This window comes from Pieris rapae, chromosome 1, assembly GCF_905147795.1.
Source record: "Pieris rapae chromosome 1, ilPieRapa1.1, whole genome shotgun sequence".
Classification (NCBI taxonomy): Eukaryota; Metazoa; Arthropoda; class Insecta; order Lepidoptera; family Pieridae; genus Pieris; species Pieris rapae.
This window is the reverse complement of record NC_059509.1, coordinates 12,828,450-12,845,170: the sequence shown is the minus strand read 5'-3', so window position 1 is coordinate 12,845,170 and position 16,721 is coordinate 12,828,450. Positions and strand designations below refer to the sequence as shown.

General features: G+C 39.3%; 4 protein-coding genes and 1 long non-coding RNA gene across 8 annotated transcripts in view; 4 read left to right on the top strand and 1 right to left on the bottom strand.

Moving 5' to 3' along the window:
* Nucleotides 1–705: 705 nt before the first annotated feature.
* Nucleotides 706–1,346, top strand: LOC123689467. The gene is made up of 2 exons (XR_006750440.1): nucleotides 706–1,043; nucleotides 1,196–1,346. It is a non-coding gene; the product is annotated as an uncharacterized LOC123689467 (long non-coding RNA).
* Nucleotides 1,347–1,809: 463 nt separating this feature from the next.
* LOC110997501 lies at nucleotides 1,810–2,570 on the top strand. The gene is made up of 3 exons (XM_022265686.2): nucleotides 1,810–2,026; nucleotides 2,104–2,183; nucleotides 2,249–2,570. Exons 1-3 carry the CDS (start codon nucleotides 1,927–1,929, stop codon nucleotides 2,483–2,485), a joined length of 417 nt encoding a protein of 138 aa, XP_022121378.2. The 5' UTR covers nucleotides 1,810–1,926; the 3' UTR covers nucleotides 2,486–2,570.
* Nucleotides 2,571–4,981: 2,411 nt separating this feature from the next.
* On the bottom strand, nucleotides 4,982–6,442 carry LOC110997470 (testis-specific serine/threonine-protein kinase 2). The gene has a single exon (XM_022265637.2). The coding sequence runs from the start codon at nucleotides 6,196–6,198 to the stop codon at nucleotides 5,167–5,169; it is 1,032 nt and encodes a 343-aa protein (XP_022121329.1). The 5' UTR covers nucleotides 6,199–6,442; the 3' UTR covers nucleotides 4,982–5,166.
* Nucleotides 6,443–8,418: 1,976 nt separating this feature from the next.
* On the top strand, nucleotides 8,419–15,963 carry LOC110997449 (exocyst complex component 5). 3 transcript variants are annotated; one of them, XM_045629602.1, is made up of 14 exons: nucleotides 8,420–8,623; nucleotides 8,712–8,843; nucleotides 9,135–9,242; nucleotides 9,337–9,534; nucleotides 9,857–10,105; nucleotides 10,187–10,404; nucleotides 10,481–10,721; nucleotides 10,795–10,954; nucleotides 11,025–11,168; nucleotides 13,341–13,429; nucleotides 13,509–13,698; nucleotides 13,777–13,933; nucleotides 15,430–15,602; nucleotides 15,809–15,963. In XM_045629602.1, exons 1-14 carry the CDS (start codon nucleotides 8,591–8,593, stop codon nucleotides 15,940–15,942), a joined length of 2,226 nt encoding a protein of 741 aa, XP_045485558.1. In that variant the 5' UTR covers nucleotides 8,420–8,590; the 3' UTR covers nucleotides 15,943–15,963. The 3 variants fall into 3 exon arrangements, with proteins under 3 accessions (XP_045485567.1, XP_045485558.1, XP_045485564.1); XM_045629608.1 differs by having other exon boundaries at nucleotides 8,421–8,623; nucleotides 10,494–10,721; XM_045629611.1 differs by lacking the exons at nucleotides 13,341–13,429; nucleotides 13,509–13,698; nucleotides 13,777–13,933 and having other exon boundaries at nucleotides 8,419–8,623.
* Nucleotides 15,964–16,274: 311 nt separating this feature from the next.
* LOC110997429 (ETS-like protein pointed) overlaps nucleotides 16,275–16,721 on the top strand; it is a 61,044-nt gene continuing 60,597 nt past the window's right edge. Inside the window, exon 1 of one of the 2 annotated variants that reach the window (XM_022265580.2) lies at nucleotides 16,275–16,455. The gene's annotated coding sequence lies outside the window, so the exon portion shown is untranslated. The remainder of the gene's footprint in view (nucleotides 16,456–16,721) is intronic. The other variant, XM_022265579.2, reaches the window with a different exon arrangement.

Here is a 16,721-nt window from a genome sequence, read left to right as displayed (position 1 = left end):
TATTTACTTTTATTGTGTACTGTGACGCGGGCTAGAGACAAATTGAAATGGTGACATGACCAAGCAAAAGGTAATTTTGTCCAAAGTTAGCTCATTTCCTAACAAATCGTACAATCACCTGTTAGAAACTGACAGTCTCAAGCTCGCTATTAGCTAAGCTAGCTATACATAGCTCTTGTTCTCAAGAGCTTACTCTTAGAAATCATGTAAATGGCTTTTCTATGCGTGACACTCGTTAATTAAGTGTCATGCAATATGATGCTTTATTGTTTGGTGGTCATAAACTTACATATGTAAACATATTTACATATTTTGTTATACGTGGCAACTTTAAATGGTCACAATATATTGACACCATATTATTCGCTCAACTTTGCTAATATTTAATAAATACATACATAAAGGCAGTGTAAATAACTTTTGTATTGGGTGGTAAAAATGCTCTGTAAATATTTGTAGTTGAAGTCAGTTATGGTCAAGCTATTGCTGAATGGCAACAAATTATTTTTTTATTTAAAATCTTAATTTTATTATTTTGGATTATTTTTGATAAATAATATTATTAAATGAAAAGCTAACATAACTTTAGTACGGAAAAAATTACAGTGATACGACTAGGCAGTAGGTCTTAAAAAAGGAATCAAAATATTCCTCCGGTTTGGGTTTGTAGCTTGTTCTAGACAATAAAGACCCCGTTCCTCTCTACTAATTAACATTTTACATTTCGACTAAAAGACATGTCCGCTTCCGCTATGGTATGTTTGTTATATATGGCATTATTAAAAAAATATATGAAATTGGCGCCATTATTGAACTTTACGTTACATTTATTTGTCTTTAAAGTTTCACAATAATATCTGCATTTTGATTACATTTTTATTAACTTGCGTTATTCTCGTGATATTTCAGTGTTATGCAGTCTGCAAATTCAAAAAACCATATAGATGCTAAAAGCAGTGATTTTCAGGATACATTACTAGATGAAATTGCAAATGACTTGACAAGACTAAAAAAATATATTACAATTATTACAAAGAGACGAAGTAGGTACCTAACGCATAAGCATATTTTTTCTTTATTTAAGGGGTAAACTTAAAAATAAGTAAATTTATTAGAAATCTCTTTTTCTTTTTTTCAGTAAATTCTCAATTTATTATCTATTTTATACATTAAAAAGAGCTATAAAAATTTTCAGTGATCGGAAGTGAAATGGAGGTGGAAACAGCTGCCATGTACCATGCTCAGCTTTGGCACCAACTTGAAGAAGCAAAAGATAATATTGTTAAATCAGAAAACTTTCACCAATAGAGATAATAATAATAATTATTAAATGTTATAGACAAACCCTTTATTTTATATTATTTTCATGTTTTCCTTAGCGTGGGGCAAACGATTTTCGTTGATGATTAATTTAAATTACCTTTTTCATTTGCTTATTTATCCGTATCAAATTAACATCTAAGAACTTAAGCATTCTTTACAATTAGTAAGTATATTTACTAGCTGTTTCCCTCGGCTGCACTCACGGTAATTTAAGACAGGCAGACATATATTATGATGTCAAGGACTCAAATTTATTATTTGGGTCTTCGTTGATCTGTCAACCTTATTATGAATAATTACCATATATTTTAGGTTAACGATGGCGGAACGTCGTAAAGCGCATCACATCTGACCCTTCTATTATCACTACTACATTGCGATCACGACCACTCTGTCAAGAGTGTAGCGGATAAGAAGAATTTTAGGTTAAATCGCAAAATAATTACTTACAACAATATTTATGGCTAGAGGTCAAAGTGCCTCGTGATAGTAATATGACATCAACACATGTTGATTTTCCTCGTCTGGAGTTAAGGATAAAACTGTTTTTGTGTCATATGAGTTTCAATGTATCGTATGTAATAAGGGTTGCGCGTTTTTACAATGATTTTTAAATATATTTTGGTGTTCGTAATGTTGTTTTGTATCTTAGGGCTGGATGCAAAGTTAAATTCACCACCGCACTGTACTCAAGTCACCAAGGGTAAGTAAATTAAAAAGATTATCTGCAAACACGTTATTTACACAGTGTTTCTAAATAATTCAGGTTCTAATTTTCAGATTCGGATTATATATCCCGTTATAAAATGGATTATCCCGTGGCGTACATCCATCCAGGGCAAAAGGAAGCCTTCCAGAAGGTCAGTATTCAAAAATCTTAATCCTTCAGTATATTCATATTCGAAATGACGTATTTTATTTGCAGCTGTTCTGCATTGACCCTGCGGCGGTAAACAAGGGCGTGGCCTTGGTGTGCGACTGGGCTGCTCCTCCGCAGGTGCAGTTCACGATGGGAGACGAGTACATGCATGTGGTACGACAGGACCCCGCTGGCCAATATCCTGGCAACGCCGTCATTAAAACATACCAGATCTGCAACCATACCACACACCTTTACCGTCAGTCTGACATAGTTGTCACTGAAACTGATGGTTTTGAATAAAATGTATCATTATTATAAGATATTCCTCTTTTTTATCTTATATTGAAGTTAATGAAATTTAACGTGATTAAAATATTGTTGAGACTGGCTGTTTTTACGTTGTTAGCTACTAAATTGATAACTTGATAAATGACTTTGCTGAATTTAATTAATCCTATTTCCTTTTGTTGTTTGCTCGTTATTCAGTTATGTTAAATTACAGACCGTTACCTAACATTCAAGTTAAGCAGTTTTTTAATTTTCTTAATCAGTACAAATTGGCTATCGAGTCGTAGTCCACCCGTTAGTTAGGAGTTCATCAGTCCGGCAGAGAAGATCACTGCCTGAAATCATCAATATCTATTTATTCGGAAAACGCGCATATCTCATAAAAAAACAAAATGAACTACAGGATTATTGTTTTGATTCACATGATGTTTATAATTTGTAGTACATATGCGGGAACATATGAGTTTGAATTTGGTAACGTATCCGTTTACCTACCTAGAACCTACTATTTCGATATTCATATACATACTATTTATAATATGTATGTGTGATGTGTATAATAATAATAATAACAAATCCATATTGGTAGGTATTAGTTTTGTTATTACAAGCTTAGTCTAGGTTAGTTTTTATTTCGTTTCTTGTAGTATAGACTCCTTTTGGGTAAAGGTCTCTCCCTAAACTTTAAATTTCCAGGTCTTCCTGAAGGACTATGCCATGCCATCCGGCGGTCCATGTTCGGTCTATATAACTTGCAATATGGTCGGATCAGTTCCATTTCCAGTTACTGCGTCTTTGGCTCCGAAGTATCTGATAGGATTGCCATGGTGGCAACCCATTATATGATTTAAACGGGGTAGAGGGGTTTTAGTTCGGAACCAGAATGGTTGTCTGGAATAATGACTTTCCTTGGAGAAAGCCTGTGAAGATATATTTTTGTGTTTTCATACATACCTATGTTTTAAGGTACTAACCAAGGTGAAGTAATACACTCCTCGGACGGAATAATTCTACCATTTATCTACCAGACCAACAAATATATACCGGTATTTTTTCGGATCTCTTTTATAAATACAGTACGTTCATAGCTATGATTAGACAATAATGTAATTGTTATATTATAGATACCACCCAAGTTGAGCCTGTCTTACGTCAGAGTTCTAGTTAACTCACTTTCACCGCCTAAAGTTGATTTTGACAGCTCCCTCAACAAAGTGACCATCCGCTTCAGCCTTACTCAGATCACTTTATCTGCTTATACTATTGTCGGCAAAGCTGTCCGAACTCAATAGAAAATTTGTACTGCATTCCCCTGTCACAACTACAAGTTATGTACGCAACTAAATTTGTTTAACATTCAAAGTAATTCATATAATTCAGAAACATATAAAATTATATGTCTACTAAAACGATCTCTGCATCCTACTGCAGTAGGTCATTAGCATAATTATTCTGTTTAGAAGTAATGCTCTTAAATACTGATTATATCAATAAAGTTTCGACAATAAGTAGGGATTTATATATTTAAAGAGCTTGTAATTTTATTGTGTTGTCGTTAATCAGTCATGCCAGAAATTCTCGAAGAGGACAGAGTCGGTTCATTTGGTAGTGATGAAATCATGTCAATCAGTAGGTCACATTAACAACTTCTGTACGACTGTACTGCTTTAATACGTTTAGAAATATCGATAACATCGAGAGCATTTACGAGTGAGAGAGTTATGACTTTTTTATGATTCAAGTGCCTACTTTCTGTAGAATGTATTATTGATTTAATAAATTTCTGTTACTAAGCATTTACAGTTATTGCTATGTGAAAATGGAAGGAAATATTTATTTTTCTACTAATAGTCGTGTGTGAAACACGTGAGAAATCTATTTTCGAAATCGCTCATTATGAATACGGTTACTGTTCCACATATACGTATTCCTCTGGCGTAAAAACGTCTATACTGGAAAAAAATGATTAGGTTTCATTTTTTAGGTACGTCTTCGATGTCTAACGTGTTGTCAGTTATCCACATGGATGTTATTCCATCGTTTGTGCCTTTATATCGGGTTAAATTAATCGTAAGTTGTCAACTTGCTTGGATTAACCTACGTTTCTGTAGTCAGTCGATTTTATTACATTTTTATTTACAGTCTCAGAGTCCGCTTTCGAAAACAATAACTCATCTCATCGTAGAGTATATAAGCCAGATATCAAAACTATCAATCGAGTTTGACCAGCACGAGTCTGTTTTGGTCTTCCATGTACAGTTTCCGTTTGTACCTATTCCGTTCGGAGTCGTCGGGTTCTCATCTTTGTACGACGAGAGGCACTCGTCGTTGGACCAGTGGAAGAATCAGTATGACGTTTATAAAGATGTGATACAGCAATTTCTGGTAGAAAATGGTGACAACTAGTGCTTATGATAAGATGTCATGAGAAATGGTATATATTTTGAATTTATGTATAAATACCGTTCAAAACCATCACATTTATGATTTAGATAAATAAACCACTCATCGTTTTATTAGAAATTTTATTTTCACTATTGACGACTAAAACGTTGTGACGTCAAGTGTAAAAATATTTAAAAAAGTAAAAGTAATGTAAAAAAGCAAATTTGAAATTCATGTACGGCCTAAACTGTCTCTAATCTGTAAGATTGTATCAATATTTAATTTTAATGCCACGTCATCTGACGTGGTCAGGCGTGGGTGCGAGAGTTGATGTCGTCGTGCCTCTCGCGCTCGGTGTCGCGATGGTCGCCCGAGACGCGGAGGCCGGCTGAGGTGCCCGCCTCCTCGTGCTTGCCCGAATGTGGGGCCGAAGGGGCCGACTGCACGAGGCGCCCCATTAGGCTAGCGCTCTTGTCTTTGCGCGGTCGAGTCCACTCGTGCGATAGGACGCGGTCCAAAGTCAGACGTAGAGTGATATCCGGTTCCAAGATATGGCGCACGATCGACTTCGCTGCAGCGGATACAGAGTCTCTGATTCTGGAGCGAAACACCCAGTTACGCGACATCTGGTCTTTCAGCAACTTACGCAGGTTGGAATCGTCGAACGGCATGGAAGCGTTTAACATGATAAATAAAATTATTCCGAGAGACCAAACATCGGCCAACTTAGGATTGTACGGTGTACCGCTGACCACTTCGGGAGCCGCATACGCTGCGGAGCCGCAGTACGTCTGGCTGAGGACACGCCTGTTGTCACCGTCCGTGCAGAATCTTGCGAAGCCGAAATCGGCTAGCTTAACATTAAAACGCCTGGACAATAAAATATTCTCACACTTCAGGTCCCGATGTGCAATGTTCTTACTGTGAAGGTATTGAAGGCCACTCGCCATCTGTCTGAACCAGAGTTTAGCTTGATTTTCTGGGACGACGCCATTGCGTTTGATAAAATCTAGTAAATCGCCATTGTCCGCATATCTCATGAATATGAAGACCCTCGGCCCTCTTTGCAAGATACTATGCACTTGAATTATATGGGGATTTTCAATTTTAGTTAATATATCCAGTTCTCGGGGGAAAAACTTTTCCAAGAAATCTCTGGGCGCTTTTTCCTTGTCGAATATCTTGCACGCCAAGTGCATACGTTTCGGGCTCGAAGCATCACAGTACTCAGCTAAGTGAACAGTAGCATACGATCCTTGTCCTATCTTCTTGCCGATTAGGTAGCCTCGTTGTTCCAAGGCGTTGACCTCGGAGCTTCGCGGGCTGAGACGCTCAGCCATGGAGCTCTAACGACTTTATCCTAACCCTTTTAGGATGCATTGGACATCTCACGTATACAAAAGGCACAATGTTCAGCACTCCTGTCAAACTGTTCCAATGATAATTGTTATATATTTTTTGCTCACTGCTCATCTAAGAGAGAATATAAAAATTGTAAACGTTTATATCACAACAAAATTTATAAAATTGTTTTACGACATCACAAAGAATTTGGATACAAAAAAAAACGCTTTCACTATTTAAGAAGTCTTATATAAAGACGTATTTGCTATATTGACGTACATTTTTTCTTTATTTTCTAAAATTAAATTATTTTTCAGTAAGGCTTCGCTAAATAGGTCTGTTAGCTTTAAAATATTCATTCTAAACATTAATTATTAAAACGTATAATTCATTAATTAAATATTCAATTTAGGGCAGTAAAATTTATTACATTTATATTTACGTAATACGTAGGTCCAAATATGATTCCGGCTTATATAATTAAAGGACGGTAGACTATTTAATATTGCCATTATCGCATATTTTCAATATTATTTTATATTCAGGGTTCCAACGTTATGGAAGACATCCCGCATGACCCCGGTTCCTAAAGCTGATTGTAAAAGCAGAGTTGAAAACTACTGACAAGTGACAGGCCTATCGCGATTCTGTGTACGCTGGCGAATGTATTTGAAATGTCCTTACACTCGTTAATGTTGCCTAAATGCATTCCCCACATCACTCTTTCCCAGCACGCCTTTCTCCCACGCAGATCAGTTATTACTACAATCTATTATTGTTGGCCGACGCGGTATCGCGTGAATTTGATAAGCGGGGTCAGGTGGATGTAGTATATTCGGATTTCGCAAAGCGTTCGATAGAGTAAACAATGACATTCTTCTCCAAAAGTTGGCCGCAATTGGGTGTGGACCTGTTCTGCTTAAGTTTTTTTTTAGTGACCTAACAAATCGTTACCAATATGTCAAATATAGACGATATATTATCTCGCAGCATTATCCAACAAGTTCTGGTATCAGCCAGGGTTCAAACCTGGGACCGTTGCTATTTTTGATAAAGATTAACGACCTTGAAAGCGTTATTAAATAATCCAAAGTTTAACTACTTAATCTATTATTTTCCGATGACGTTAAGGTTTTGACCAACTGCTGCATTGGAGTGAATTAAATAAACTCCACTTTAACTATGACAAATATGAAGTGACCTTTAGTGCCTCTCCGAATAAAATACTCTGCAGCTATAGCATAGGATCTAAAGCGATTTGGATTTTTGTTTGTTCCTGATCTTTCATTTCCGGAGCATATTCAAACGATCACCGATGCTGCATTAAGGAGTTTGTCCTGCGAAATTCAGTTGGTCTATTGGACACTGCCAATAGGGCTATATATACCATGCATGCATATATAAACCAGCTGCGTCATAATATGGTCCCTTATGAAAGGTATTATGGGGACATGAGTACAATTCATTAAAGCTTCGTAGACATTTGGCTGTGGTCAAGTTTAGTATAAGCGTAATTAAAAACGAAACGGAAAGCGCATACTTGCTGGGAGAAATCATGAGATTGTATGTTCCGGACAATTATTACCGCTGCCGGAAACATAACCTCTTTGCTGTGCGTTCGGCTCGCACCGTCTAGCGTCAACAAGCTCCCAGTCCTCGGTTACTGTCGCTGCTTAACCGGTGAGTGACCTATTTGGTAAGCGTATAGGGGTAGTATACTCTGATTTGAAGGTATATTTGGAGGAGATTAGAGGGATAGCAATTACTGGCAATTTTGTTAATATTAATTGTATTTTATTGTGTTTTATGTATTTTATATTATATATTTTAGTATGTTTTTAGTCTGAGTTTGGCCATGAGCCAGGCTGTAGGTTTTTTTAATAATTTTTGGGCCTGGATTGGCTGTAAGAAAATACTTAAATACATAAATATATTTTTATGTAAAAACTGTTTTTTTATTAAACCCTATTCTATCTTTTTATATTTATATATCTGTTTTATTTATAAAGCTAGAAAAATCTGCGAAAACTAATTTCTATAAAAATAGTCGCGTCACAAAGTGTGCTATTGTCATTCCCATACATTCGTTTACCGGTGTTAAATTAGGCCTGCCAAAAACTGATTTTGTCTCAATCCCCTGTATTTTGGATGGCCTGTTTTATGTCATAAAAAAGACTACGATATGCTGTATCATATCTAAGTCAATTGTCATCAGTCATTTTCATATTAGTTTCACCCACTTTTATCTTGCTACGTTTAAAAAAGTTTAAAATATGGGAAAGTTGAAAGTTCATCGTTCAGTGTAACAACAACAACTTATATATATGTTGCCCTTAAGAGTATTTATTTTGTTTTTGTTAAAAATAAGTAAAAGTTTCACGTTTCAAGATGATGAACCAATATTTGAAAGAACTTGAAGCAGTAAGCATTAAAAAACTTAATATAATTTAGTTAGTAGTAGTTTACTATTATTCGTTCCTAGAAAATAATGTTGATATTTGTTCTCTAGGACCCATTTGATCCAGATGAATTTGTTGAGCGAATGGTTAGACGTAGTATGCAAGAGTGCCGTCTTAAAGATGATCAATTTGATCCAGTCATGATTCATGATATTTTCACACAAGCTATACAAGATCTAAAGGTTAGTACTTTATATTTCACATCGTCACACAAGAAAATTATTGACCTGCAATATGTATTAAACATATTGAGTTATTGTTTTTGTGTCATTTCCGCACTTAGGCTCAATAGGTCCATTGTTTGTAAAGTCCTAGCTAACTAAGCCAGCCTAACTACTTCATGAAACACTGTTCTGTGGATTTCTCCACATTGCTTAGCCACAGCCTCGCATTCCAAGCCTATGTGGTGGAACAATTTTTCAAAATGTAAAATGTTTATGTTTTTATAATTATGTAAAGGTGTAAATTTTCAGGTCCTCCAAGAAAGGCAAGAAAGGAAATGTGCAAGATTAGAGCAGGGTGTACAAGAGGAAGAAAAAACCTATTTGGCCAAACTAGCTGAGATCATGGATCAACATACAGTATGATTTTAATTTTTTATTGATTACTATGACAAGTTCAGAATAATTTTAATGGAATTCAAAATTGATATTTCAATAAATTAAAAATTTTCAGCATTGTGTCTCAGTATTCAGTGCCCTTGATGAAAGAATGTCCAGGTGTGGAGGTAGAGCCTTAGATGTTGGTGAGAAATTGGGTGCTGCCAGGGCACCAAGGGCTCGAGCAGCTGCAGCAAGAGATTTGTTGTCACATTTGGCCAACTTTCTTAGCCCGGGACCAGTACTCAGCGATCTTTTTAGTGATTCTAACAAGGTAAAATAAGATCATTCATCCTTGTCAAACAATTTTATATTATTTATTTGTATACATTAATTATTATGTAAAATTATTAAAACTGAAAAAGTGTAAATTCTTTCCTTTCATTATATTAAAAATACCAAATAAAAATGGTTTGAAAAGAATTGCATTTATTATCTCTTATTGGAGCATAATATTATTGAGAAAACATGGAAGTCTTTTTGATACATATAGTTGTTGCTCTTTCTAACATATTATTATTGCTAACTACTTACATTGGAAAGGCTTACAAGTAAGCTTCAAGAAAAAAATGAATTTCATTGCTTTAATTTTTTAGTTAAATGAAGCTGCTGATGTCATCCAAAAGTTATATACAATAGCCCAAGAACTGCCACCGGATAAATTTGAAGTTGCCAGAAAGAAAATTGAAACAAAATACGATGAGATTGAAAGGAATCTAATTGAGGACTTTGTCAAAGCTCAACACCAGGGTAACTTGGCTAAAATGAAGGAAATAGCCAACATCATGACCAACTTTAAGGGCTATTCTCAGTGCGTGGATGCCTTCATAGAGACCAGCCAAATGGTATGTCCTAGATGCGTAGGTTTCTAAGTCATGTAAAATATACTTGTCACATATTTGGTATATGATTTTGTCATATTTCAGAATACGCTTACGGGTAAAGATATATTTTCTTCAGTGTTGCCCCTTTGCAAAAAGAATAACTCTATAATAAACAACGTTTTCCCAAATCCCGAGCAAGTTATGAGCAAGTTCGTGTTGAACATCTTCCATCTGAAGCTGCAGAAGTACATTCAGACGAAACTCGCCGATAAGAATGACCTCGAAAAGTACTTACGAAACCTGTACGACGTCTACACCAGGTACTTCTTTCTTACCTTCCATTTGCTCAAAGAGTAGATTCACGAGACGTCACCAAATGAACCGTTCAACGAAAAGCTATAAATGTCAGCACGCAGCGAGTCTGCGACGAGCTGGTGGCGGCCAGGCTGGTGTCGGCCGAGGGCCACGAGGCGACGGGCGAGCTGCGGCGGGAGGCGCTGGTGAACGGGGCCATGGCCGCCGGCGCAGACGGCTACGGCGCCCTCGAGCTCCGCCGGCTCAAGGCCGCGCTGGCCGCCGCGCTTCACGACTACTACGCCGACAAGCGGCACGTCAAGAGGCAGCCGCAAGGCGGAGGGTGAGCGAGGACGCCCCGACCCCCGACCCCCCCTCCCCCTCACCCTGCCCTCTCACACGAGCCGCTGGCCTAGATTCCAGGAGCTGCGTCGCGACCTGCAGGCGGCGCTCGGAGGGCGCGCGCCCATCACCATCGCCCACATCGAAGACTACGGGGGCGAAACCTTCCTTTGCCGGAAGCTAGCCGGGAGCATGCTGGCCTCCGCCCGGACCTCCTTCCTCAGGTGTCGGACTGTGAGTGACCGAAGAACCGCCAGATCGACGTCGTCCCAGACCGAAGTTGTAACTTTCTGCTCTGTGCTAGCTGTGTTCCGGTGCGGAGCTGGACACCTGCGCGCTGTCTCTCCTGGAAGTGCTGATCCAGCATCTGCTGGTGGAGCACGTGGACTACGCCTTGGACCTGGGAGTGCACTCCATTCCCATCGCAGAGGGAAAGACCCCACCCCAAGTCGGTACCTTCTGATATTCTAATTCGTCCGAATAACCAACAAGCCACTTTACGGCTGCGATTTAAGATAAAAATAAAATAAAAAAGTAAAATCTGTTTATAATGGAATATAAGATGCAGGTATCAATTATTCTTCATCATTAAATTTGAATGGTAGACATCCCTCCTCATTTACGGCAAAGGCAAAGAAGGCAGAGGGTGTGGCCGAGAGAAACGGTGGCGTAAAAAACTCGGTATTAAAAAAAAATAGCAAATCATCATACAAAATGACGATGGCGAACAACACTTATTTTAAAACAAATATTGCAAATTAATTGGGAGTAGCCTGTCTAGCACTAGTCCCAGGCCCTTTCGATGATCAACTAGATAAGTGTTAACTTTATAGTAAGCCTTTTCGCACAGCTTTTCTTTAATAAATTTCTAAGATTTATCAATAGGCAGAGATAATCAGCCTCTGGGATATTATTTCAGAAAAGTATCCCTTTACCCAAAAAATAATGACTAACTTTAGATAGCCTAGTACGGGGAAATTGCAGCCTGCGTTTGTTCCGAATATTTAGTTATTCTAGTAAACATATCACTACTTTTGTATACAAAAATACATACATAATATTTACATAAATATAATGCACGGAAAAGGTAAGTATATCAATTTTCTTTAAGTAATCTCTCAGAGATTCCCTACATTTTAAATAATTCAATGAAATAATAAATAAAACAATTCAAAAATTCTGCAGGACGAAAATAGTTTCGAGATCAGCAGCATGACCCCATAATAATAAGCTGCGAAAGTATCTAAAATAAACAAGTCTAGTTGTATCGACATCTCGTAAGCTGCAAAACTTAGTCTCTTCACCGATCCGTTAATATGTCCCCTCATATTCATGAAGTTTCGAATCCATAGTGATTCCAAGTAATACAGTTGTAAAATTCAAATTCAATTCCTTATCCTTTATAATTGGTCTAGTATCTATAACCCTCGCATTTTTTGCACAAAATTTAATGCATATTTTTTTGCATTAAAAAGATTATTCATTGAAACCAATGGATAATCGAAGAGAGAACATTGCTCACATCGTCAAAATTTATTATTTGTCGTTTTATTTTAATAATCAACGACGTATCATTAGCAAACAAAACTATCTGATGTTTTTTCTCCACCTGGAAAGGTAAGATAGATTATATATAATACCATTTAGGCCAACAGTGAAAACTTTTCCTCACTGTAAAAAAATCATTAGATCGGGAAGTTCGCCACTTTCAATACAATTGTTGAAAATAATAGCTGAGATATTTTCAGAAGTACCCCAAAGATCGTTAGTGTTCTAAATATCCTACCTATATCGTCGGCACCAATGGGTCGGAATGCAAATACATATGAGCTTGCACTCGTATACATTATTTTTGAGCAGTGCTTCGGCCACGGCGGGAGGTGATCGAAGAGGCTTAATAGTCGCAATTGCAATGTCAGAAAAGTACTTATCAAAAGCATAGCGATTGCATGACTGTATTGCATGATTGTATGACTTTTCAGCGTAAAGGTCATACAACTGTTGTCTACTTTTATAAATTCCCGCTGTCGCCCAATCACTACACGATTTACACTGCGAATGAGAGCCTTTATTTGGGGTAAAGATGGTGTTGAACTCCTTATTAATACACTTAGATTGTTGTTTTGTGTATCAGTGTGTGGGTAGTACCTACCAGTTATAAAGGTCGGTGTTTTAATTCAAATTCAAAAATCATTTATTCATGTAGGTAACACAATGTACACTTATAAACGTCAAAAAAGAAATATACATGGAATGCTTATAATTTTACATTTACCGCTAGTTCTCAAATCAAGGGCGTAGAACGGAAGAGAAGAACTCTGGCAATAAACTCTCCGACACTCTTTTTAATCGCCAAGTTTTTTTTACACAATGTTTGTAAGGAGCTGCAACCATTACACCATGTTCCATACGATATCTTGAGTAATAAAGAATAATAAAATTAATTAAAAACAAAGATTTATCCTCTATCAGCAGGAGGCATGGTGAAATAGGAGCACGAGTTTAGAAAATAAATACTGGTAGCTTAAACGATACGATTGGTCGTATTTAAAATCCTTCACAAAGGTTACATCACAGAATGTTTCTGCGATCAGCATCATGAAGGAACCAAATCTTTCAGATATATTTTTTCGACATCGTCCACGAGACAAACCAAATAGTGAAGATGTTCGGGGAGAGCTTCCAAGAGTGCGTGCTCCCTTGCGTGAGGTGAGTGGGCGCTGCGGAGTGGTAGGAGGAGTAGAGGAGCGTTCGGTCGGCGGTCTGTCGTGACGTGGGTCGGTTTCAGTTCGGCAGGCAAACGGGCCGACTGCGTCCAGCGCAAAAAGGCCGTCGTCGAGCAGCTGGAGATGAAGCTCGACGCGGGTCTCGAGAGGGCAATCTCGGCCGCCGTGGGGTGGGTCAGGATGTACCTGCAGACCGAGCAGAGGAAGAGCGACTTCAAGCCCGAAGGAGACGTGGACACGCTGGCCTCACCGGTGAGATTTCGCAAAGGCCTCGGTGAGCGATCGCTCCCGAGATCTCTCCTGCGACTCATTCGCTCGCTCGGCTTGCAGGCGTGCCTGGGCGTGGTGGCGTTCGTGGGCGGGCTCACGGAGCGGGTGGCGCGGACCCTGGACGGGGCCAATCGGGCCGCGGTGGCCGGCGAGCTGGCCGTCCGCCTCCACCGCGTCATCTACGATCACCTGCACAACTACCAATTCAACTCCGCAGGTTATATCTTCTTTCATCAATTATATTTGGAATATATCTTAGTAAAAGCAATAATTTATATATATAGTTTTCAAATACACATATACAATAAATACCCTCCAATTGGACGTACGCAGACAATTCCTTCGCTTTATCGTATTCTAAAGTTACCGTCTCTACGCTGGTTTGATAATATAAATGATCGTTCCGTTACCAACGTGCGATCACCATACTGAGGCCACTTCCTCTGCGCTCGGTGTGCCCTCTTTTGTAGCTATCGTGAACCGCGTACTACGGTAAACATTTGTCATTATTGTGAACTTTTTCGCGCCGCAATAACACAAGACCACATTAATATTATCAAAAATCGGAATGTTCGAGGATAGGAGGAGGTTAGACTCGCACGTTTCCATGATCGGCGACGGTTCTAAAAGTGAAGAAAAAGAACCCTACAGCACCCACGTTTCACCCCCTCACCGGGAAGATGACTGGCTCGTCCCGCGAAGAAGTAGAGTGACTTTTTGGGCTGTCTCTCCGCGTCCGAATTGCAAACTGCCGCCCAACCGACCACTTTGCGATGTGCGCTCGGCACTGACTAAACTGCTGGAAGATCGCTTAAATACACTCAAAATAGGTAGGTAGGTAAATAGGCTCCCCGAGAAATTACAACTGGGTCTCCATCTATCGATTTAACCTCAAATCCGTGAACGCGTGGGGCATTAGACTATGTCGTCAATGCCAACTTCCATCACCATTCAGAGACTACGAAGCCTCGTTCTTTGTTACCGAGACTCAGAAATATTTTCCGACTAAGTTGGAACCGTTATTTATTACAACGCAACTATTTAATAATTTTCAAACTAAAATCGAAATCTGTTTTATCGCCACAATGTCAAAGTGTGTCAACGCTTTGCAGCGCACGCAAATACAGATCAGGGCAGGCAGGTCTCAAGTAGATTCAATGTCTGGTAGACCCAAGTGCAAAGTGACCAGTGATGAAGAACTTGATGTGGAAAAATCTTTACCAATTTATCTTACACAAGCAAATTTATACTCAAAATTTTAGTTAGAAATTGGATAATTTTCATAAAACATATGTCTGACGGCTTGCAAAGATGGTAGGAGTTGGAATCTCGACGTCATAGACAAAACTGATCAGAAACTTTGAGCATTGAGTTAAAAAATTCCAAGTAAATAGCATACCTATCATCAATGTGTTGGAGATTCAGTACAAAACAAAATAATATGAATGTCAGAATCTGTCCGAATACCTCCGTCGCAACATAGTGTCTGGAGCTTTTAATTGGTATGTTACGTAGTTTAATGTTGCTCCCGTATTTCTATGAGGATATTGACACAATTTTTACCTGGCTGAATTTTTTTTATTTTTTTTTTATTGCCTTGCGACGATGCTATGCGAGCTTCGAAACAGCGAGGTATAATAAAAATGTCGCACGCCAAATATCGCGTACGAGCGGATGGTAGTTGTAAGCACCCCTTGCTCTCACTGCTCACAGGTGCGATGATCGCGATCTGCGACGTGAAAGAGTACAGGTCGGCGGTGTGCGGGCGCGGGGGGACCGCGGCCCCCGCCCCCGCGCCTGCTCTCTTCGACGCCTTGCACGCGCTCTGCAACCTTCTGCTCGTCAAGCCCGAGAACCTGCACCAGGTGTGCGAGGGAGAGACCCTGGTGAGACGCTCTTGAGAAAATTATCTTTGAATTTTATTATTAATTTCCTTTCAATAATTTTATGCAATAAGTACTGCTGGCTTCTAGCTACAGGACCAATTTAACCCTAACCGGCTCATACGTCGCTCTGTATGTCCGCTGATGATCACTCCTTCGTCCGTCTGCCTCGAAGAGTGATGATCGAGCCGGCTTCTGTTCGTTCACAGGCGGAGCTGGATCGTTCGGTGTTGCTCAACTTCATTCAACTCCGAGCCGACTACAAGAGCCACAAATTGGCGACGTTCCTCAAGGGACTCTCTTGAGAAAAACGCACTGCCATCTCCAGTCATTAACGCATTAATAAAAAATGTACTCAAGTTTACATCGTTCTTTTTAATACCTAAATTTCCTTTCCATTATTAAAAAAAATGTCGACGAACATCGATATTAATACCGTTAAAATAATAATTAAACCCGTAACAATTTTAATGCGATCTCGGAACTCGGGCGATCACATTTCGCCGAGTTTCCGAGGATCGCGCTACTCTATATGATATTGTTACAATGCAAAACCGCTTATCAGCGATATCTGTACGGCATAGCTCACTACGTCCATTCATAAAGCCCCCTCCTCGCCGCATCTCTGAATGGGCGCGAGTGTGTGCGTGCGACGCGGGCGCACCTACTGCCTCGCTATTCGGCACTCGGTAGTCAGTATCGACCGCACCGGCCTGCGTTCCACCGGTGTCTCGCGCTCGTAGCTTCCGCGGACTTTACAGTGATACGCGGGCAGGTCCACGGTGACCGGCCTTCGAAACTTTGATTCGGTGTTGTGATCGTCTGCTAATCTGGATACTCTAATCAAAATCGAGAGGTAAGGGTCGTCGGGTGTGTTTATTTTCATTCGAACTCGACGCCTACGCGCCGCCTGTTGCGATTCCAGCGACGAATTTACATGTTATGTGTCGATTGGTCCGACGCTAGGGCACATTTATACTATTATCGGAGTGCACGCGATAGGAACGAACGATGGGCAGAGTTATTATTATTATGGTGGGACGGAGGAACGACACGAACCGGGTGCGTAATCTCGGCGTCGGGTTGTATGGTTTAATCGGTCGAGCGCGTTATCTAGGTGAG